Consider the following 25,066-nt stretch of genomic DNA (forward strand, 5'->3'; position numbering starts at 1 on the left):
GGTCACATCCTTCTGTCTTTATTTATGTGACTAGTCTCATTGGGCTAAACTGCCATAAGGGACAGATACTGCCCCCACCAATATCAACAGCGTAGCTCCCATTGACGTCAACAGGAGCAGGCTCAGTGTCGCTGTTACACCCACGTAAAGCCAGCCTAATTCTACTGGTATGAACTGAAGCACACCCTATAACTGACAGCAGAGTTTTTCCCCATTGATTTAATGGGACTGCTTGAGAGCAGGAGTAGTTCACTTTTTGTTCTGCTACCAGTTTTTTTAAAAGACCTCAAGAAGGAACTCAATTTGGTCTAAGGGTAAAAAAAAAAATTCACATTTACAGACAAAGCCCTCCACCAATTAAAGAAGCCTCAACTCTGCCCACTGTGCATATATTTCGCCTGTAACACGGACCTACACGATACTGCAGTGCATTGACAGCAACCACAAAGGGGCAGAGCTCGGGCTTTAAATGAGTATGTTCCCGCTCTTTTTTGGGGCGTGTAAATATTTTTACTTAGCTTCCACACCTCCATTTACATATTGTGACTCTGTGCAAGAGTAAAAAGAAGGAAAAAACTCTCCACTTGCCTTTTTCATTGCATTCATGTAATGGGCACACGCAATGAGACATATTTGGGATGAACGTTCCCTTTTCTTTCTGCCTTTGTCTGCAAGTGCAAATATTATTTTCACTGAATTCTCCTTTCTATTTATTTATTAAAAGTTGGCATCTGAATTAAAAGGATGGGATTCTGCTACAGTTCATTACATTCACATGACAGGGACTTCTGAGAGATGTTTGGAATGAATGCAGGCCGTTACTGAATATTGCCTAAAATTAGAATTAGGCTCGGAACCTCTTTCTGCAATTAGATTAGGTCGCTTGTTGTATTCTTATTCACGGCCTGGAAAAGGAAGTGCAAGTGTACTCAACATCTGTATAGATTCAATCAAAAACAGTGCTTTTGCCTTGCCTTGCATCTCATACTGGCTAGTTACTAAACCCTAAAGAGACAGTGGAAGCCATCATGCCCATATTATGTGACCACTGACTAATCCTACTAACCTAAAAAGGTACAAAGTTAGTCATGCAGTTTATAGCTCAGATCTTGTACGTTTGGTTCAGCATTACTTAATGCTAAAAGGATGGAATTAGAAAAAATATTCAAAATAGAGGGCTAATTTTGCCAGGTCTTATAGTTTCAACTACAACTGCATCTACATGTGCTTTGAATGCTTAGGTACTAACCATCTGTGAGAAGCAGTGTGGCAAGTGCATCAAAGTCACCTAGGCACGTGGTGAAAAATGGCATAGAAAAAATAAAGCCTGTGGGTTCCATCCTGGAAATCCTTACTCAAAGCTGTACTTCTGTGAGTGAGTAAGGCACTCAGACACCATGTGTAGGAACGGACCCAGTTCTCGGATGAGTAAATCCTGGCGGTATTGGGCCCCGTGATATCAGCTTTTAAATGTACAGGTAGAAAAGCTTTTGCATACTATATACACAACTGTACCCCAGAATACACAGCATTGCTCTGATTTCATAAGTGTATTTCGGCTTGGTGGTTGTTGTTTGTTACAGCTGGGGAGGGCTTGCTTTTCAGTCCCTCCATCCCACCTTTCGACACGTCGATGAACAGCAACCTCGGAGCCCATAGAGTCAGTAGTATTCTTTTGTACTCCTTTCGGAAATTCTGATTGAGAAGCCCGTATATCATAGCATTGAGACAGCTGTTAAAATAGGCCATGAAGTAGCTCAGGACAAAGAGCCATTCTGGAATTTTTGGCACTACTTCCGAAGGATTAATAGAGACAGCAAGACCAATGAAGTTTAACGGCCCCCAGCACACGGCAAAGAGGACAAAAACCACAAACATGGTCAAAAAATTCCGAACATCAGCCGCTCTTAGCTTCTGCCTGGATTCTTGTCTTACCCGCTGCTTGACTTGAATCACCAAAATCCAAATCCGTAGGTAACAGAATGACACTATAGACAGGGGGACTATAAAATGAACCACCACCACTGTTATGGTGTATGATGTACTTACAGTCTGGGCAAAGGTGCAGGAATAAATCCGGGGATCATATCGCAGGGATCCAACAAAAAAGTTTGGCACAACTGCCACCACGGTCAGTATCCAGGTGAGGCAAAGACAGCAGCAGGTGTTCTTCAGGTTGAAGAGTTTATCGTACCACAGGCCGTGGCAGATGTAGCAGTATCTGTTGATTGCTATGGCTGTAATGTTAAAAATGGACCCAATGACACTCAAGCCCATGAGGAACCCACTGATTTGGCAGTGCATGTTTCCCAGCGTCCATCCATTATGGAAAATGGCACTCAAGATGAGAGGATAAGGATACACCGCTACTACTAGGTCTGCTACAGACAGACTGACGACAAAGAGGTTACCTACAAAAAAGGGAGAAGAGAGATGGTGACAGGTTAGCATAGGTTTGTATACATCTATAGCAAAAATACGAACTCCAGTTTGTTTTGTGAATGCCAGTTTGATTGTAAAATGGTTCTGGGCCTTCACCTTGGCCCTGCAGCCTCCCCATCTGCCCAGCCCTAGCAAACCTCAGGTGGTGTCAGGAGAAGTTTCTGCAGCCAGCGGAAGGCTAACAAAGGAAAGCGATCAAGGCTCATTAACCTGGATGTTCTTCCATTCAAATAGAAACCCCTTAAGCACATAAGCTAGCTATTTAACTACTACAAAAAACAAAAATTAAAAAACTACTTTTCCCAGGTGGGCTTTTAACCAAGCAACAGATCACTTGATGCCGATAGGGGTGATCACCTGACAAAGGGGATTGCAATATTACGAAAAGGAGTCACTCTAGCATAGAGGGTGGGGAGCACGCCAGGACCAGAGGCGACAAGGAGGAATACTGGACCACTTGGAAAAGACATTGACCACATGCCAAAGGGCTCCTGGATTAGTGATGAAACAGACAGGGATTGCAGGCAGGTTTTGTTGTTTTTTGTGGCTCTGTATAGCCCTTGTGCTGTCTAAGAGTAAAGTGTGTGTGTGTTTACAAATTCCTGTGCAGAGTCTGTGTGTCCTTTGCTTTCACTGCCACACAGTCCCCAAAGGGAGAAACTACACCAGAGGGTCCACAGTTTCAGTGAAACTCTAGGAGAGTTCAACAGCTACTGCAGAGGCTTGGGAGAGCTGGTGCTTCTACTGTGGGGTCCCCACTACCAAGAGGGGTATCAGACATGTGGTCTGTACCTGGAGTGTGCCTACTGGCCCAGAGCCAGAAACTAAAATCTGCCCAGCCCTAGCAAACCAGGAGCACGTGGGACCCAAGGTTTGGGGCCAGTACACTAGCTTGGAGAAAGTTCACCAGGAAGAATTCTTTAGGGTTGTAACAGACACAACTGAGTTAGCACTGCATGCTCGTACTGGGTGTCTTCAACAGAGCAGCCGTGAATAAAAAAAAAAAGTAATAATCATAGATCATTAAACTCCTCTCTTTACATTCAATAGTGAGAAAGAGACGCTTCTGATCCTGAGGATTTTCCCATCAAAATTCTCATACGAACATTAATATTTTGTTCATACAGCACCTAGCACAGTGGGGCCATGTCCCTCAGAGCTACTGTTATGCAAAGAAAAATTAACATGGACAGGCCAATCTCTCAGCTACACCAGTGTAAATCCAGAGTAACACCACTGAAGTTAGCGGAGCTACATTGGATTTACACTGAAAGGAGAACTAATTAGCCTTACAAAACATTGTTATTCGCCATTCATTCTGAACCCTCCGTATGATAATGGGTTCATCACGAGACCTCACTTTTCTGAGTTACAGGGAAATCTTCAAGCTCCCTCTATTTTCCTCCCCAGAGAAAGGTTTCTAAGCCCACACAAGGGCTCTCCGATTCTAACCTCAAAGGTATAACATACAGCCCTGACAGCAGAGAACTTGGGAAGATATTAAATGCTAAGGTTAATGCTGGGCCAATCCCCATCCCAGTCTTCTGTGAATCTCTTGCAGCTGCAATGGGAAATGTGAACACTCACAAGAATCTGATCTTAGAAATAAAAAAAAAGTGAATGCCTGTTGGTTTGCCTGCATGGTGGTTTTAAGTGACAAGGTGAAACCTACACTTGCTTATGGATTGAATTTTCCTCTTAAGAAGGGATCTTGCTTGGTTAAGAATCTTTCCCATTTTTATGCTTATTCTGGGTGGAATCCCACAATTGCTTAGATACAGTATTTTCTTATGATCCTGGATTGCAGTTGCAAGAACCTCCACTATGGCACATCAGCAATGTTTGAAGCCAGGACCACCTGAACAGACGTCTACTGCTTGAGCTAGCAGCCATAGGAGACCACCAGCTCATGTGAACTAGAAACTAGAAGGGGATGTGACCTACAGTCTATAGGCCTGTTACACAGCATTATATATGGTAAGATACAAGTGAATTGAGATGAACCCTTTGTGCCGTCTTCACATAGTTTGTTTGCCAGATCAGAACTCTTGAGGTTCAATTGGACTATTTTACTAAAGCTTCTCTCTGCCACGGTCTGGGTTGTACCTTCCTCCTGACTGAAATGTTATCCCCCTTTCTTCTGAAAATACTCTGGTTCCAATTAATTCTTTGTCTTGCAGACATTGCCATCTATGCGTTCTATGAAGGAATAAAGGAAGAGAGCTGTATAACCTGTCCTGCAGAACAGCCACTATAATGCAGCAGAGAGAGGAAGCTAGTCAGCAACTGATAGCACCTGCCCAATGTATGAAGGGTCTGCCTACTGCCTTGCCAATAGAAGCATGAACCACAAAGTAAATATACAGGTGTCTGGAAAAGATTTGAAAAGAAAAAAGCAGCAGTGGTGAGGAAGGAAGGAAGGCTGGCAGGACTGAAGATAGGGACAAGAGCTCCAAAAAAAGAGCGGCTTTTGGAGACTAACCCCTTTGGGTTTGTCTACACATGGAATTTTTCTGGAATAGCTATTGCACTTTAAATCTGAATTACCTTTCGGGTGTAGACAATTCCTGAGACTCCAACACCAGTTGTCTTCTTCCTTTCAAAACAGAAGCACCTCCAGTGTCAGACTGGGCAGATCACAAAGCCGTGCTTAGTCAAGAACGTGACCAGGTGCAGGCTGAGTTCAGCAGGGGGACAAGAGGATGAAATGTCACATTGGGGGGGAGGAGGAGGAAGAGGTGGGATTCACACTTTATCATGTGCTACAAAGTTTAGGGAAAATTTGCAAGGTGTAGAAGCAACAAAGGGAAGAAATAATCCAATGAAGACAAAAAATGAGCAGAGTCCGTCATAAATGCCAAACTTTTTGCAAGAAGCTTTTCAAAATTATTGTTGAAGTTTCCCAAGAAATAAAAGTTTAAATAAAGTTTCTCACTAAAATTTGTTATAAAAAACCTCTGAGAAATTCTACTTTTGCTATTTAGTAAAAAAATAAAATTCCAAGGAAACAAAATATTTGTATTAATTGAAAAGCCATTTTTCATTTTAAAAGTTATGAGAATAGAAACAAGTAGCACCTTAGAGACTAACCAATTTATTTGAGCATAAGCTTTCGTGAGCTACAGCTCCTGTAGCTCACAAAAGCTTATGCTCAAATAAATTGGTTAGTCTCTAAGGTGCCACAAGTACTCCTTTTCTTTTTGCGAATACAGACTAACACGGCTGCTACTCTGAAACCTGAGAATAGGAAACAGCGAAAACACATTAAACCAAAATGAACTGGAAAATTACAGGGGTTCTCTTCCAAAGCATCAGCTTCACTGCACAATGGGTATTTCACATTCGGTTTCAGACCTTTAGCATCACTTAAGTATACATAGAAGTAACAGAGCTATTAGAAGCCAGGGAGAGACAAGTCATGCTACCAGTGATCCTGACAAAGAATTCATGGCTGAGCTAGTACAGTCTTCCATGGCAGTTGGGATAACCCTCTGTCTAGATATCCCCTACCTGAGCTGGCATGTCAACAGGCTTGACAGCAAACCCACCAAAAGTCAAGAGAAAAAGACTTCCATTGACATCAATGGGCTTTGAATCAGGCACCAAATCATTTTGCAGACCCCTGGAGAAGTGGTGAATTTTGCTCAAATCTGCTCACAAAATTGGGGTGGTTGAGTAAAAGGGGAATCAAATTAGAGACAAAATTAGATGAAGATATGAAGTTCCCAGAAAGGGGAAGGGGTGAGTTATTTGATTATGTTGTGTATTGGAACATACAAGAATGTTTGTTATTCGGATAGTGGTTTCTTTGTGTGTCACTATGAGCACCTGGGTTGGGATAAGGAGAGATGGCTTTATTAGAAACAGGGTTTAAAATGATAAAGATATCCCCTGTATACTGAGAAACCCTTACTCAACCAAGTAGCCCCAGTGAAGTTAAGCCTTCCACCCTAATTTCTAAAGGAGCACTCATGATGGGAGTGTAATTTTGCAGAATCAAAAGGTAGAACCTCAGCTGGTGGAAATGGCCATTACTCCATTTGCGTCAACACAGCGACATCAGTTTACACCAGCTAAGGATCTGGGCCTCAAAATGTCAAACACAAAGAGCCCTACAACACTTATGCAAGCAGTCCTACTGAGTCCAACAGGATTGCTCGCATGAATAAGAACTTCTCCTGCAAGAAGAAGGGGCCTTAGCAGGATGGGGCCTCAGCCTGAAAATCCTTACTCACATGAGTCGTGTTTATTTGCACAAGCAGTCTCCTTAACATCAAAGGCACTGTTCGTGTGGTCAGGCACTCACTGAAGTCAATGGGCAGGATGCTGATTTCTTCCTTACCTTATAGTAAATGAGATCAGAATCTAGCTCTCTGAGGCTGCTCAGGAAAGTACAGGTATGTAAGATGGGGCTGCCAGTCTGTACAGACTTCTAATTTATAAAGCTCCATTTAATATTAAAGGTAACCTAGAGTGATCACACAGTTGTCACAATAGAATCCTTTTACAATTTTCCCCCTTTAAGAATCCTGCCTGCAAATAATACATTTATATCTTCCTAGCAGGAACTTCCTTTATATATATATCTGTCCTTGTCTCCGTGGGTCCCTGGTGGATTTTGCTAGCCTCAGAGGCTCACTGTGACCCTCCATGTAACCCTTCTCTCTCTAGAGACAAGGGTCACAGTCTACTGAGCCATTTTCACCATAAGCCAGAGAGGGAGGTGAGGAGAATCTATCCTCCCTTGCACAGTCTTTGTTGTCTCCCAGTCTCACTGATTAATTGGGGGGAGGGGTGCAAAGGGGGGAGCCCAGGCCCGCACTCTACTCCGGGCTCCAGCCCAGGGACCCTAATAGTATCAGCTATGGTAGGTGACCTTTTAGAAACATGACACATACAATTCCCTGGGCTACTTCTCCACAGCAGCCCCCACTTCCTCAAGCTCCACTTCACCCTTACCTCAGGGCCTCCTTCCTTGTGCCTGATAAGGTGTGTACTACTCAGTCTCTCCAACAGCACAACTTCCTCCCACAGCTCCTAACATCCACCCCCACCTGACTAACTGGGAGGCTTTTAACTAGTTTCAGCCAGCCCCTGATTGGCTTCAGGTGTCCCAATCAACCTAGCCTTCTCCCTGCCTTCTGGAAAGTTCTTAATTGGCCCCAGGTGTCTTAATTGACCTGGAGCAGCTGCATTTAACTTATCCTGGTACCAGGGATTTGTTTAGCCTGGAGCTAATGTATCTATCTCCCACTACTTTTCTATAGCCATCTGGCCTTGCCCCATCACAATTGGTTTTGACTGTCATCTAATATAAACAGAAGTTATTGCTTCTCTTTATGCCAGAAATCCAAACAGCTATTAAAATTAGGGTTAATATGGGGACGGTATAATACAAGCCACACTTCAGTTCTTTTAAAGTTGCAGTTTCGATCCAGGGGCCCAATATTTGAAAGTCTTCTTTGGCAATCTCTGTCTGCATTCCTAAAGCTGCACTCAGCTTCCATACAAATGTGCATCATTTTCATCAGAGAATAAATGACCATCAAAATACAAATAAGCATTGTATTTTCACGGTTTGCCTTGATGGATTAATAGAAAATACTTGATGTTTGAGTTCTAATTATGGAGCTCTCTCTTTTCCTTACAATTACAGAGGCAATAGTCCTGGGCCATGGATCCACATTTGGCCCTCTGGCTGCATCATAGGAATCCCTGATTTAAATGCTGGATGGAAAAAAAAAACCTCACATCCACCCACTTAGGAGGAACTGACATTCTCTAAACTGTCTCTGTTCGATACACCTGAGCAAGTCAGATGAAAGGCAAGTAATTACCTTGTCCTTTTTTGTCCATACAAAGCTCTGCTCACACACACACACACACACACACACACCGCCTCCACATTCCTTCATCAAGGAAATTGAAATATTAGAAAATTATGTTAGACTGAGGATAAAAAAAGTTAGGATAGATAGATAGATTAGATACCAAGGCCAGAAGGGATCGTTGTGATCAGTCTGACCTGACAGGCCATAGAACTTCCCCAAAATAATTCCTAGAGCAGATCTTTTAGAAAAACATCCAGTCCTGATTTAAAAATTGTAACTTGATGGAGAATCCACCACGACCCATGCTAAATTGTTCCAATGGTTAATAACTCTCACCAGTAAATTTGCGTCTTATTTCAAATCCGAACTTATCTAGCTACAACTTCCAGCCATTGGATCGTGTTATACCTTTTCCTGCTAGATTGAAGGGCCCCTTATTAGATATTTGTTCCCCATGTAGGTACAGACTGTAATCAAGTCATCCTTAACCTTCTCTTTCTTAAGCTAAATAGACTGAACTCCTTGGGTCTATAGCTATAAGGCATGTTTTCTAATCTAATTTTTTGTGCCTCTTCTTTGAACTCCCTCCAATTTATCAACATCTTTCTTGAATTCTGGGCACCAGAACTGGACACAGTATTCCTGCAGCAGTTGCACCAGTATGAACTACAGGGGTAAAATAACCTCTCTGTTCCTTGTCCAGATTCCCATTTATGAGTCCCAGGATTACATTAGCTCTTTGGGCCAAAACATCACACTGGGAGCTCATGTTTAGCTCATTATCCACCGCAACCCCAAATCTTTTGCAGAGTCACTGCTTCCCAAGATTGAGTCCCCTATCCTGTAAGTATGACCTACATTCTTTGTCCTTAAATGTATACATTTAGCCATATTAAAATGCGTATTATTTGCAGCTTGAAAGAAATGGTGGTGTTATCTACCAACAATTCTATTCTTTCCACACACAAACCTGGCAGCAAACTTTGAAGCGTCCTATTTGATGTGTTTTTCTTTTATTTAACTTCCATAATAAAAGCAAAACACCGATAAACTACTGGCAACTTGTTAGCTCGAGATCAAATTCATTTGTTTATTTCATTTTTTATCATAGCCAGAACAACTAAAGATATGTCCCAGCAGGCACAAAAGTCTATGCTGGTAAAAACACACCAAGACACACAATGACAAAGCTAAAGGTTTATGGGGGTGATTGATTTGACAATCTCGACTACTGTCACATAATCAAAAGCATTTTAAACAATAAGCTTCCACTCTCAGATTGTACAGAAAAATAGAAACATGTTTTGGAAGAAATATAAATAAGAAGTAAGGCTAAAAGACCAACAGAAAGAGGCAAATCTAAGGCTTGGCAAACAATTTCACTGGCCATCACTATGAAGGAGGCTTATTATAACCTAACGCAAGGTTTTTAACCTATCAAAGCTTGTGTAAGCTGCAAAAAGGAAACAAATTAAATGTTTGCCCCCAAGCAAACTATAAGATCATAAAAGCTTTGTTCAGCACATGACAACAATCTCTTCATTAGCTTTGATATTCCCCCTCCCTCAATGTTTTTAACTAGCCATTTGATGCATGTTCACTTATATGTCACTGACCTCCATTCTACTGACACAACAGATCAGTTCTCTAAAGTAAAGGAAAATTCATACAAATAGCTTCCAGAAAGCTACATTAGCGCTCCTCTTTCATATTCTACAGACAGCACACAGCACTAATGCTCTGTGGTAGTAACTGTCAGCTATGATGTATTGGGTTAGTAATGGAAATACTCTAGTATTATTTGGGCCTCACGCTGCAAGCCCTTACTGTAGTTAGGGTTGCCAGGCGGTTGGTTTTCGACTGGAATGCCTGGTCGAAAAGGGACTCTGGAGGCTCCAGTCGGCAACACCCACCGGGCCGCTAAAAGTCCGGACGGCGGTGTCACGGGGACCCAGGGCCAACGCAGTCTCACTGCCTGCCCTAGCTCTGCGCAGATCCCAGAAGTGGCCACCTCGTCCTTGTGGCCCCTAAGAGCATGGGCGGCCAGAGCCCCAGTGCTGGATCCACAGGTCCCATTGGCCAGGAACTGCAGCCAATGGGAGCTGCGGAGGCAGCACCTGTGGCTGCGAGACAGTGCATGGAGCCTCCCTGGCCACCCATGCGCCTAGGGGCTGCACTGCAGGGACCTGGTGGCCACTCCCTGGTAGCTGTGGCAAGCACTGCCTGGACCCTGCACCCCCTCCCACACCCCAATCCTCTCACCCCACCCCAGATCCTGCACCCAGACAGAGTCCTCACCTCCTCCTCCGCACCTGAACCCCCTGCCTCAGTACGACGCCCTCTACCACACCCTGAACTCCTCATTTGTGGCCCGCACCAGCCTGAACCCCTCTTCCACACCCAAAACCCCTCATCCTCGGCCCCACCCCAGAGCCCTCACTCCCAGCGGGAGCCTGCAGCCCCTCCTGCACCCCAAACCCCACATCCCCAGCCCCAACCCAGAGCCTGCACCCCCAGCTGGAGTCCTCATCCTCCCCCCTGCCCCCGAACCCTAACCCCAACCCCTTTCCCCAGCCTGGTGAAAATGAGTGAGGGCGGGGGAGAGCAAGCAACAGAGGGAGGAGGGGATGGAGCGAGTGGGGCAGGGCAGGTGTGTTCAGTTTTGTGCCATTCAAAAAGTGGCAACCCTAACTGTAGTGTGTAGGCCTTGTATCATTACAGCAGGCCTGGTCTACACTGAAAACTTCTATTGTTATAGGTATGTTGGCCAGGGTTTGAAAAAAAAACAACAACAAAAAACAAAAAAACCCACACACTCCCTCAGTGACAGAGCTATAACCACAAAATCCCCAGAACAGTGCTTCTGTGGGCACAATGTTGTTCAGGGAGGTTGTGCTCCTACACCGGTAGAAAAACTATCGGTACACACTGCATCTACCATAGGGGGCTCTGCCAGCATAGCTATGTCGACATAGGCTCCACAAGGTAGCTATAGCCTCGGCGGGGCTAACGATTCATTTGAACCCCCTTGAGTAAGGGGGTTTTAGGAACAGTCCTTCGATAATGGGACTAGGATCAATTCCATTATCACATACAAATATAGCGTTTTAAGAACACTGCTATAACGTACATGGTGTGGGTGGACGACACTGAGCAAATTAAATATAAGCAAGTGAAAAGCCTATGTAAGGCAAGCTAATTCTATATTCCACAAATGCTTGTTCAGTACTATAGCTGCACATTTAAGAAGGCAATAAAAAAAAATCAATTCTCTGAGGTTATTGTTACATCAGGATTTAGGTTAGGATAAAGTGTAGTTTCTTGTTGTTGAACAGGAAATGTAAATGACCTGCCAAATGTTCCAGAATTCTGGCTGTGCAGTGTAAAATGATACAGAGGTAATGAACGGACAGTAAAGAAAAAATCTCATAATGGTCTATGCATCTGTGGGAGGTAAGATTAAAGGAAATGGAATTATCTGAATTCAAGGACACAGTGAAGGTCCTTCCAAATAAGAAAGTTTAATGCTGATACTCCAGGTTAATTCAAAGTTTTCCTTTCCCGCAGTGAAGGGCCTTTGAGATATGTTGGAATAATTCAAAAGTCATGGAATGGCTGGAGTCAATAGGTGTTCTTCTATGGGTATGCTTTGAGATACCTACTGCTTCAGAGCTTTTTCCTCACTTTAATGACCATTCCTTAAAGATGGAACTATCAATGCTGCTTCCTGCACCAAATGAATGCAGGTTTGGTCCCCCTCTAACTGAGTGCGCTGCTTCTGGAATGAAGTTGTACTACACCATCAGAAAGCCTACAGTGCTAAATCTGAATTTCTACCTGGGCTTCTGGGATGGCCATACATGGTGTCACTTTTTCCATGGTGACTGTTGTCATCCTTAACTGTTCTCTCCAATATATCAGACACTGACCGGCTGCCAGCCTGTTATTTAATATTAAATGTAATGGTAAGGAGTATATATTTCTAGGGAGTAATAAAAGCTCTCACTGTATACTGTGGAAGCCTATTAATTTCTACCAAGCACTTGGGTCTGATTAAAGTTTACCTCTTATATCCTGTGTATTACACTGCTTAGCTGCTGGGGGCAGGGGGGTGTGAATCTGTTACACTACTAAATTCATGGTTTGCTCTCGGATTTTAGACTTATTCTTAGTTCAGGTCTGTTTAATTCTGTTGCTCTTAAACAAGATTTGAACCAGATCCTTAACTGCTATAATTCAGCATAACTCCAAATCAGAGCTGAGCATCTAGTCCAATTATTACTTCATTTTGGCTAAAACGACCAAATTTAAAGTGCTTTTCCAAATCCTACCCCTTCGAGTCTGCACTGCTGGGCTAGGAAATACTGCGAGGACAAGTCTGCTCACAAGATTTCCAATGTGTCTCACATTGCATCCCATAAAGCTGGAAAGACGGGTTTTTTCCATGGGTCACCAACACTTCAGCTCATCATCTCAGGTTGTCAAGGTTCCTTCCCCACTCTGAACTCTAGGGTACAGATGTAGGGACCTGCATGAAAACCTCCTAAGCTTACTTTTACCAGCTTAGATTAAAACTTCCCCAAGGTACAAACTATTTTACCTTTTGCCCTTGGACTTTATTGCTGCCACCACCAAACGTCTAACCGGTATATTACTGGGAAAGAGCCCCTTTGGAAACGTCTTTCCCCACAAAATCCTCCCTTACCTTACACCCCCTTTCCTGGGGAAGGTTTGATAAAAAATCCTCACCAATTTGCATAGGTGAACACAGACCCAAACCCTTGGATCTTAAGTACAATGAAAAAGCATTCAGGTTCCTAAAAGAAGAATTTTAATAAAGTAAAAAGAATCTGTTCTGTCCCCGGCAAAAGCATCACACAGACAGAGAGAGCGGCCTTGTTTCTCCCTCCCCCCAGCTTTTGAAAGTATCTTGTCTCCTCATTGGTCATTTTGGTCAGGTGCCAGCAAGGTTATCCTAGCTTCTTAACCCTTTACAGGTGAAAGGGTTTTTCCTCTGGCCAGGAGGGATTTTAAAGGTGTTTACCCTTCCCTTTATATTTATGACACAAGTGCATTATGGAAATTCAGAGATTTGCATGAATGAAAATATATAGTTACACTACCCCATCTTTAAACCATCCAAAAAGGCTCAGTTCACCCTTGATTCATGTACGGAGCAACAGTCTGGGTAATTTCTTATTTTCGTGTTAAGGCCAGAAGGGACTATTAGATCATGCAGATTGACCTCCTGTGTGAACAGAGAAATTCACCCAGTTACTCCTGTATTGAACCCAATGACTTGTGCTGGGGTAAAGCATATCTCACAGAAAGCCATCCAGTCTCGATCTGAAATCTCAAAGGGTGAAAAATCCACCACTTAGTAGAAGTTCACATTTTTATATGAACTGGTTCACCCATCACTAATAATTATCCTTCGTGCATTTAAGGTTTAGATTATTTTTTTTAATTTAAAATCTGCTATTTTTCTTTTCAGTTGGCCAGTTTTGTTTTACCCTCCATTCTGAAGTAATGTCTGAACTCAATTTAAGAGATGTAATAGTGCTCTTCAGCTATTGCTGCTGGTTAAAGTGCATTTCTAGTCTGAAAAGTGACCACATGCCGGTATCAGCTTTCTACTGAACAGGTCTTTAACCAGTGTGAATCCAAAGGCAGAGCTGAATTTGTAGCCAACTTTAGTGACAAAAATAATGCTTAACTGTTCCTGTTAGCTCTGCAGAGCAAACAACTAACAAAAAAGGGAGCTGAATGCTCTTCCTTCTTCTGCATCTTTAAGAAACTTTGTATCAAGCGTCAGGCCCAATCAACTACATGCATAGAAATCCTCTGTAAGCAATGAATGTTGCACAGTTGTAACCAAAGGCTTAATTTAACCTGCAGGACCTATAATATTAGCCATGATTCTCTCCAGTCCAAGTTGTTTGCAGGGCTGGCAGTGGGAGATGGCGGAGTATCATGGAGTTTACAAACCCCACACGGAACCTAGGTAGAAGAGAGGGAGAGAGCGCGCGTCTTCCCCGCCCACAGGAAGCCAGGCTGATTGCGCTGCAGCATAGCAGCCAGAACTGCCAGTCATGGAGACAAGCCCCCACAGATGGGACCAATAAGGAAAACACACCCAGCTATAAAGGAAAGAGAGCAGGAGAGAAGGGGAAGCAGACGGGCCTGGGACAGCAGAGGGACAATAGCCCTATCTCAGGCTGTTTTCAAGTAAACAAATGGGAGATAAGGAAGACAGTAAGCCCAGAGCTTAGGGGCTGAATAATTATTTTATGTTAAATTGATGAACTGGTCTACTCTGAGTTAAACAGAGGAGAGCCAGTTTGGCAAAAGTAGGCCACCCAAAAGGGACTATGCATGGAACCCTCGACAACGGGAAACTTCTTTTTGCTTGTAAGCTGAGCAGGTTTTATATGGAAATCGTAGATACAAAAAAATGGAACCCCAGATGTCTTTATTCCAGAGCTTCTTGGAAGAGCACAGCCATACTGTCATTGATTCTGCACAGACCCTTATTGGTCCAAGAGAGATCATTACAAAAACTACATTTTTTGAGCAGAGCAGCTAGTAATTTGGAGTTTGAGTAATTGTTCTGACTCTGATCTTAAAGACAGCTGGCTGGTCTGAGCAGTATTCAAAGTCTATAGCTGGTGATCATTCATGTTCCCAGACTGGACGATAGGCAATGGAAGGTTCAGCTAGATGTGAGAAAACAACTGTCTCAGGAAGTTAATATAAATTTATCAGAATACTTTGTGTAGCATGCACTTCAAGCACTCATCCAAGCCTGCTTCTTTGCCACCATGTAATGTATTAGTTGCTTTTGCCTTCCCACTGATACTATACTAATCAGATTCAACTTTCCTATTAAACATACAAACTTGTGTCTTGCAAGGTATCTTCAAGAGAGAGAGTAATAAAATAGTATCAGACCAGAGCGAATCTGGGGAGGGTTGTGCTTTGGTCATAAGGTATAAAGGCCACAGTTTGGGATAATACTGAAGAACATTTAAATGCTGTTCTGAATTGGGGCTTCAATTATTAATGTGGCCTCAGGAAAGACCTCTGCCATTGTCACCTTATAATGTTTGCACTAAACTGTGCAATGGTTGTATCTGACACTATGTTCAACAAGCACAAAGGGTTTGGTACCAAAACAAGACAGCCACCACATTTAAGCAGAATTTCTCTTTTAGATGAAAAGTTAACATGTGAAATAAATTACCAAGAGCTACAATGCGGGGAGATGAAGAGGAACAACAATTTAAGTGGCATTAGTTGAAAGAGAAAAGAGTGTTGTCGGATACTACTCCTGAGTCCAACAATAGATGGTCCTACACATCCCTGTCTGGCCTCTTTCCATTCTAAGAAGTTCCCATGTTCCTATTACTCATGACCATTATAAATAGAGCACACTGGAAATTATTGGCTGTGGAGTGGGCATGCATGTGCATTTTAGAGAGGATAACATAACAGTAGTAGTGGTACAGACTGCTAACTACCTACTAGGAAAGGGTTTTAGCTAGGAGCCTTCCTTTATACATTTTAAATTTTGCAAATAAGGTCTACTCCTTGAGAGTTAGAATCTATCTCAAGTATACTACTGTAAATCAGTAATAAACTCACTGAAGGATTTACTCTTCATTTACACTAGAAAACTCAAGGTCTGCCCCATAAAACTGCCAGGGAAACAGTGTTCAAGGGCTTGACCCTGCAAACTCCCCATTCACGAGAGTATTCCTTAATCGTGCTTTTAAGCACAATTTACATGAGTGACAGTGTCATGATCAGACCCTACAGAGAAGAATGTGGTCACAATATACATTGGAAATAAAGAAAGCCATCATGAAGTATGCTACCACTCCAATTCCAGAGGAGTTACAGTGTGAATAGGTCTCAATTCACATTCCACAAGCACATGAACATTTACCATCGCATCATATCCGAGTCACACTGCGTTTGTCTTGAATGTTTATCTAATTCAGAAACGTTAACATAAAAATTCCTTCTTCATTTTAGCCACTTTAAACACAACAGCGTAATTTATGAGCTCAAACACTGCATCAGGTAAGTGCTGTATAAAATAACTGGTAAGGAGGGGCCAGCAGGGGAATCTATGTCCTTCTGAGCCATATTCCTCACCCTCAGATTTTCTTCAAGGCCACTACTCTGGAGTTGTGCACTCAGACTTCACATTTGGCAGAGGAAGTTTGTACCACAGCCTCACGAGGTCTCTGCTAATTCAGATCCTACACCTGCGCTACCATGTCAAGAGTGCCATTCAGATGTCACCTGAACAGTCTGGGTTTTGATTGATCTATTTGGTGGCCAAGTGAAGGCAGCGTTCTTCAGGGCTTGGGGGCAGTTAGCAAGGCTGAGGCCAATACATACCACATCCCAGTGAGCAGGTGCCTGAAAGGAGGTCTGCATAATAATTCCTTGGTGGAAATCTCAGAAGTCCTCTTCCTCCATTTTTGCATCTAACCTCTCTACAGACTGTAAAATATTTTAAACTCCAAGCTCATGCTTCTCTCCAAGCAAGGCAGAAACTGAGATACAGCCTCATGACCCTGAACACTTCAAAAATATTGAAGCAGTTTTGAAGTTTGAAGTCATTTTGGGGACCTCAGTTAGGGTCTCTCTCCCCCACTAAATATGCACCCAGCTCCCCATTGACGTGACTGGTGAATAGGTTTATAACAAACATCAGTTTACATGCATCTGACGAAGTGGGTATTCACCCACAAAAGCTTATGTTCCAATAAGTCTGTTAGTCAATAAGGTGTCACAGGTCTTTGCTGCTTAAACAGATCAGTGTTTATCACAATATTTATTTACTATGTTCTTGGTATATATATTCCACATAATGGACACCATTTCTGGCCAAAAGTATACAGCCTTGTGTGAGAATTAGTTCTGTCCCCAGTCACTAAGCAATGGAAGAGAAGGGTGTGGAAAGCAGCATTAAAGAGGGGGAAAGGGAAACAAGTACTCATAAGGAAGTGGGGATGGAGAAACGAAGCTAAGGCCCCATTTGACCATAAAGCCATCCTGAGCATGGAAAGGAGGGTCTGATTCTATGCAGAGCTCAGAAGGGTGGGTCTAAAATCACCAGCAACATTGGAGAACCTGAGGTGCTCAAGAGAATAATATTGCAACATAGAAAAAGACCCAGGGACAGAGAAGAGAAAATAACTGAAAAGAAGAAAAGAGACACAGTTAGACAATAGCCTGTATAGGTGCAATTATAGATAAAGCAGAGGTGGGTTTGCTCAAAACAGGCTTCTCTAATTTAAAAGGTGTACTGGGCTACATCCTGATGTAACTCCCCTGATTTCCAAACCTGATTTTCCACATACAATTAAGTCTGGTTGACATTTCCCTTCCCCTCCCCAACCCACCCCAAAAAAGAAAGATGGCCTCTTCCCTTCACCCCCATGCCCAACAAAAAAAGTCTAAAATTTTCCACCAAAACCTTTTAGAAGTTTTATTTTTTGACAAAACTGGAAAATAACCCCCAAAAAACTGTACATTTTTCATAATTTTTCCTTTATTCCACTCCACATGCTCTCTCCTCCTTCCCTCCTCCCTTCAGAGGCAAAGTGGAACAAAGTTCCAAAAGAAGCTTGTGGAAATTTTGCATTGTTTATTTATGAAATCTGGAGAGGGGGAGGGAAGAAGAGGACTTCAATATTTTTCATTAAAGAACATTTTCCATTTTGGGGCCAGTACAACTTTTAACCCTGCTTAGGCACCGACACCTGGGCAAACTGGATGCAAAACTACCATTCTAACAGACTTTTCCACCAGTGCAAAGTGACTATCAGGTGCCAGGCAATGGAGAATCAGGTCCATTACCTTGAGAGCCATAAATCATTAATTCAGTTGTTACACTAGATATTAATTTGGCCAATTTGTATTGGCACTACCCCATAAAGCAAAAAACATACAGCTAGCGAAAACCAGCATAGAACATCTTGAAATTGTTATGTGCACTTAAAGGCCTTAAACTATTTCACCGTTAACCAGCCACAACAGAAACTTCATGATTAAAATGTTGTATAGACAATGATTGAATTTATCATGCCAAATCCTTTCAGGAGAAAGGGCGACAAATTAATAGCGGTTAGATTTAAATCTGTGGAACAAATAATGTCGGAAGTCTTCCACAACACTGAGTCATATTTTATTAAAATATTAATTAATAAGTGCACCCTGGGTGCATAATATGCTTTATGTAGGATTTCAAAGCCTACTGCAATCATTGCAAGATCTTCTGTATGCATCAACAGGCATCCAAGGAAATGTAAATCAGAAGGAAAATGAAATGCCAAATATATTATTATGTATGCTAAGAGTCATACTCCTGGGGCTTTAATTTGAGAGACATTCAAATTAAGATTTAAATTATTCTCTACTGTGCCATTTTCAGATTTGAAATAGCTTAAAACTAGAAATGGATCAGCATCAGAACCTTGCATCCCAACCCCCACCGCCAAAGTTTGAAAACGTTTCAAATCCAGATAGATATTCTGCTGTTGGAGTCCTTCTCTACTTGAGTATGCAAATCTTGATAAGAAAAGATAAAACCCAGAGTATGGACAAGATATACAGTACCTGATTTACAGATTCATATGGCTTATGATTCTTGTAGAACTGATTCTGATCTGTTATACTGGTTTATACGCAGGCTGGGATTCTCAATGGAGCATAAGTGAGTTAGGCAACCAATTCCCACTGTATATCAATGGGATCTGGGTACCTACCTAAAACTAGGAGGAAAATTTTTGGACGAAACTTTTTTTGGTGCAAAATGCTAAATTGGCAACAAAATGTTTTGCAAATTAGTGTTGATTTCACTGTTCATGTCAAACAAAACAATTCCCCCCCAAAATTAAGTTTCATTTCAACCTTTTCTAAACATATTTTGATTTTTCAGTTTGAAAAAAAAAAGCTCGTTTCAAAATTTCCTTTAGTTTTATGTAAAAATGGACCAAATCAAAAACTACAAATGTGTGGATTGTGTCAAAAGGAAGTGTTTTCTTCACCCCCAAAACAAGGGTTTTTTCCCAAAATTGCCATCTAACTGAAAAAAAATCCATTTGCACAGCTCTCCATCTCACTCCCTTTCTTAGAAAATTACAGACCTCGTCTATTTCCACTGACACCAGCGGTATTAGTCCAGATGCACAGCAGCAGAACAGAGCAAAATCTAGGCTTCTGGCATAAAAAAGAAGGACTATACAATGCAGTGTTACCTTATACACATACTTACAGCTCTAAAATACTGAAACACACCGTGGAGCCGATTCCTTTCCCACAGTAACTCCAAGGTCTTTGGAGAAACTGCAACTATTTATTCAAACGTTATCCACTTTATCTGAACTTCTTAGTAAGCCTGACTTTCTGAGGACATGACCAAAACTGACTCAGTTGAAGCACATCTGATACAGTAATTAGTAGAGGTGACAACCCTAACTCTTCTCCATTTAATTTTTCAGGACTAAATACAGAGGTTCTGGTAATAAGGACTGAACTCAACATAGGTCAAGAAGAGATTGATGACCTAGTTGTTACTGCAGCAGGAAGTAAGAAAACCATTCTAATTTCTCTTTCTGCACAGAAGCCCAAGTTGTCCATTGAGAGTTCTGTTTCTCTTCCATAACAGCAAGCTCTCAGCTCTTCTCAGTCCCAAGCTAGTTCTAGCTCTAGTAGCTAGAAGGGTTTCAAGAGCTACTGTAGGATCTGTGGACCTAGCCATGAAGAATGTATCCTACATCACCTATATCCTACCATTATGCAGCTTTTGTCATCAGAGTGTCTCAACATGGTTTTTCAGGCGTTAGCTGATATTGTGAAGTAGTAAGTAAGCCTCAACACTGCTGAGGGACAGGCATTATTTCCCACATATCACAAAAGATGAAAATGAGAGCACAGAAAGGATTGATGACCTGCCCAAGGCCACATAAGCCAGCAAGAGAACCCAGGAATTAAATGCATAAAAGCAACACATTTAGGTGGAAAACTAGAACCTGAAACAAAAAATCTCTCAGGGACCATCCAATTCTTTCAAAATCTTTGAGCAATCCCATAAGAAATGAAGAGTCCCTTTCACCTGGGAACGTTTTTGAGATGCATAAGTCATATTGGCTGGGGTCCAATACGAACAATGAGGGATTTTTTTTTTAATTGAGTCAATCAAGAGACCACACAAGCTCTAAAGGACTTTTTTTAGTTTTCGCACAAGTGATGCTGGTATAGTTCCGCTCCCAGGCTAGTGGTGAGATCTTTGCTCCAAATATATCTCAGGGTTTATGGAATAGTTTTAAATCTGGGGACAAGCTAGGCATGACAAGGAGCTGCAGATTTTTTGGAAATTCTGGGCTACTAGACCTATTGCTGAAAGAAATCTGCTTCTCTGGTTTTGCTGATGACAAATATGATGGAAAAAGTTCTTGAAAGACTGAACATGTGAGGATATTAAAAGGAGAACAAGGAGCTTAGCACTTGAAGACCCACTACAGATCCTGCCAATTGTTTCTTCACATAGACTTATGTGCCTAGGACAATGTTGCAGTAGAGCAATAGGTGTGCTCTAGGGTTTCTTTTTCAAAGAGGAAACAGTGGAGACAACATCTCATGGGCTAGAATGTAGGCAAGATGCCACAGGAAGAGAGACCCTGAAATGATAGGGAGAAGCCATTAGAAGTAACTAGAAAGGCACGTCAAAGCTCTCCACCCTAGGGGGCCTGATGCTGTAACTGCATTGCATGTGGAACTGCTCTGGCACTCAGTTTTACACGCTGAAGAAGACCATTAATTACTGGGTCAGCAACATGATCTAATGAGTAAGTCCCTGGACTGAGAGTCAAGAGATCTGGCTTCTATTCCTGGCTCAGCCACTGACGCACTGTGTGACTTTGAACAAGTCACCCCTGTCTGTGTCTCTGTTCCCCACCCAGGCTTTGTCTATTTAGATTAGCTCCTTAGAACAAGGACCATCTCTTAAGAGTATGCACAACATCTGCCACAAAAGGCTCTACTGCAGAGGGTCCCAAAATGTTTGCAGGCAAGACCCCATTTTAATGAACTATTTCCTCCCGGGACCCCAGACCTCTATGAGCAAAATGGTACCCTCTGCACAGCATGACCTCGTACATATGGTACATGTAATGTCATGCTGTATGGAGGATTCCATTTTGTAGAGCAAAATGGTATTCTCCATGTGTCATGACCTCGCATGCACCATACAGGTGAGGTCACACTGTGTGATGCCAAATGGCATCCTCTGCACACTAGGGATCACCACAACCCCATCTGCTGATGGTGCAACCCCATTTGGGAGCCCATTTGGGAGCCATTGGTCTATTGCAGTAGTTTTCAACCTTTTCTCATTTGTGGATCCCTAAAAAATTTCGAATGGAGGTGCAGACCTCTTCGGAAATCTTAGACATAGTTTGTGGACCCCCAAGGGTCCGTGGACCACAGATTGAAAACAACTACTCTATTGTCATAGTAATAGAAAAAAAAAACATACATTTCATCTCAGCCAAAACCAGGAAAGGACAAAATCTTGAAAGAAAGCCCATTGATCCAGACCAAAGAAATGCAAATAACGTTGGATTGGCAGCCTAAATTTGGAAAGCTTACCCAACTCTCGCTTCTGGGGGGTTTTAAGGGTGGGCCCGGACTTTTTTTTTTTTAAGTTTTATAATGACCACCAGGCGATGGTGCTTTCAAGTGTTTTCTCAGACTTTTTCCACTATTTCCCTTTGTACTGTCATTAAACTTTCATCACCCAGAAAAAAAAAATCACAGGGATTTTTCTCCTCTTTTACACTTAAGCTACTTAACTTCTATACCTACAGCCTTCAAAGTGGTAATGTGCAGCTTTAGCCATGTGCCTCATTACAGACCATGGAGGCACAGAGCAAGTCTTTGAATACTAAACATTTGTTGATTTTAAGACACAAATTCAGTTCGTGGTGGGTATGAAAGACTTTGCTTCAGCCTTCAGTGCATCTCAGATAGTGCCATTTAGAGCTGGACCAGTAATAAAAGGGAATATATATAGACATAGCAGGGTCTTATTGAAAAACCCGGGAAGTGGGTGGGCGCACTTCCACCCACTACTAAAGGCCCCTTCCCCAGCCTTGCGGGAGGGACCACTGGACCCAGGGACCAACTGATTATGGGGGACAACTAAGGAAAAACAGGGACCGGAGTGAGGGTCAGAGGTTCAAAATGAGGATACCGGATCAGAACACCGAGCAGAGAACCCCGGACAGCGCCCACTGCTCCTCAAAGCTGTCGAGGGAGCCAGCGGACGCTGCCCAGTAGAACTCTGCCCGGATGCGTGAAACTAGGGAGGAATGGAAATAGACCCCGCAGTTGCAGAGCACCCCCTCGTCCACCATCCTCCTCCTGGTATTGCAGATGGAGACTTTGGCCAGAGCCAGGAGGAGGTTGATGAGGAGGTCTTGTGACTTCGTGGGGCCACAGATAGGGTGTGCAAAAAGGAACAAGTGTGGGGAAACGTGCAGCCAGAACCTCAACAAGAGGTTCTGGAGGAGCCAGAATAGGGGCTGCAACCTGGCGCATTCGAGATAGGCGTGCGCCTGGTTCTCCCTTACGCTGCAAAAGGGGCAGGCCTCAGGTGTAGGGGTGAACCGCATCAGGTGCACGCCCGTGCTCACGGCTCCATGAAGGAGCCGCCAACTAATGTCCCCGGCGAGCCGTGGAACCAAGGTGGAATAAAGGCTGGCCCACCGGGGCTCCACCTAAAGAGGGTGAGGAAGATAGTCCCGCCATTTGGTGTCAGGGCGGGACACGAGGGTGAGGAAATGTAACATATGGAGCACGAGCGTGTATAGATGGTTTCTGGGTGTGGTTCGGAACCGGACCGGCTGCAGGGTAAGCAGCTGACTCGGAGTGTGGGAGCAGGGAGGCCGGGGGGGGCTCGCGGAACAGGGGCCCAAGAAAAATGTCCGGAGGGCCAGGGGTGAGCGGGGAACCCCCTCTCGCAGGGCTCGCCGCAGGAAAGCAAGAGAATTGGGTGACAAGGCGGCCTTCACTTCCTGGAGTATGCACCTAGGGCTCGGAAGGGTGGAAAGCCCCATGTGTTGTCCAAGCGCGCGGGGCTCCACCCAATCCCCCCTGTCGTAGTCCAGGAGGTCCGACTCTTGCAGTTTCTGCCAGGACCAGCCTCTGACACACCAAGGGAGACTGTCACCTGCACACGGAGATCGAGGTTATGTAGCAGGGGCTCCACGAGGAGGTCCGCTCCCTCGGTGGCCACAAATGACCTGGTCACCATAAAAAGCTTCCAGGTCCAGAGGAGGTCCTGGTAGAAGACCGGCAGCTCGGAGAGGTCTCGCAGAAGGCCTCTCAGATGGAGAAAAAAAAGCTGCCAGTCATATCGGAGCCCTCGGAGGCAGCGGAGGAAGGTGTGCGCCAACGTGCTCCACGCCGGACTATCTGCACTGTAAAGGAGCCTCTGCAGGGCCTGGAGGCAGAAGACATGGACCTGGCTGCGCAAGCAAACCAGGCCCTGTCCTCCCTCCTCCAGGGGGAGACTCAGAGCCCCTGCAGAGACCCACTGCAGCCCCGGCCAGAAGAACTCCAGAGCCATCCTCTGGAGCCAGGCTCAGGGTGTTGGGTCGGTGCCAGAGCATGGACAGGACCAGCTGGTTCAACACCAGCTCCCTCCCTCGCATGGAGATTCACCGGAACAGTCCTGTCCATGTCCGCAGCCACTCATCCATCCTGGCCTCCAAATCCTGCCAGTTCTCCGCCGGAGAACGATGCGTGGCAGAGAGATAAATGCCAAGATAGAGCAGCGGACCCACGCTCCACCGGATGGCTTGAAGCGCGGGTGGGAGGGAGTTCGCCTGCCACCCGTCCCCGACCACCAGGCCAGAGCTCTTGACCCAGTTGACCCGGGCGGAGGAGGCTGCGGAATAAACGGCCTGGCAGGCCTCCACCCGCACCAGGTCGTCTAGGTCCTTGACCACGAGGAGCACATCATCGGTGTACGTTGACAGGACCAGCCGCAGCTCCAGCTCCCGAAGTGCCAACCCTGTCAACCTCCGGCGGAGGAAGGGCTCAATCGTCAGAGTATACAGCTTGCCCGAGAGGGGGCACCCTTGCCGTATTCCCACCCGAAGCTGACCGGCTCAGTCAGGGTCCAGTTGAGCCTGACCAGACACTCCGCATTAGCATACAGCACCTGGAGAAAGCCCACAAACTGGCGCCCGAAGCCGAATGCCCGCAGGGTGCCCAGGAGATACCCGTGGTCCACCCTGTCGAACGCCTTCCCCTGGTCCAGGCACAGGAGGGCGAACGATAGATCATCGCTACGCCCCAGCTCCAAGAGGTCCCGGACCAAATACAAGTTGTCAAAGATGGTCCAGCCCAGGACGGTGTAGGTCTGGTTGGGCTCGACCACGTCCGCCAGCACGGACCCCAGCCGCAGTGAGATGGCCTTCGCTATGACCTTGTAGTCCGTGCTGAGGAGGACTCCACGGAAGGAGGGGCAGCAGCAGTGGCAGCTGGGCTGCTAGGGTCGCTGGTGGTGGCAGGGCTGGCGCCCTCCCAGGTCTCAGGGGTCCCATATGCTCCTCTGGGCCGGGTCAGGGGGCAGTCCCTCCAGACGTGCCCTGTCGCCCAGCAGAGAAAGCACCGGGCCTCCCCTGTTGAATAGTGGACCCGGTAATGGGCCCCCTGATAGGGCACCAAGAAGGACCCCTCGAGCGCCACCCCACCACGCATCGCCG

General features: G+C 44.4%; 1 protein-coding gene across 1 annotated transcript in view; it reads right to left on the reverse strand.

Moving 5' to 3' along the window:
* Positions 1–1,542: 1,542 nt before the first annotated feature.
* Positions 1,543–25,066, reverse strand: part of GPR50 (G protein-coupled receptor 50) — a 70,086-nt gene continuing 46,562 nt past the window's right edge. The window contains exon 2 of the mRNA XM_073358717.1: positions 1,543–2,411. Coding sequence (XP_073214818.1) covers positions 1,543–2,411 — 869 coding nt within the window. The remainder of the gene's footprint in view (positions 2,412–25,066) is intronic.

Source organism: Lepidochelys kempii, chromosome 9, assembly GCF_965140285.1.
Source record: "Lepidochelys kempii isolate rLepKem1 chromosome 9, rLepKem1.hap1, whole genome shotgun sequence".
Taxonomy (NCBI): Eukaryota; Metazoa; Chordata; order Testudines; family Cheloniidae; genus Lepidochelys; species Lepidochelys kempii.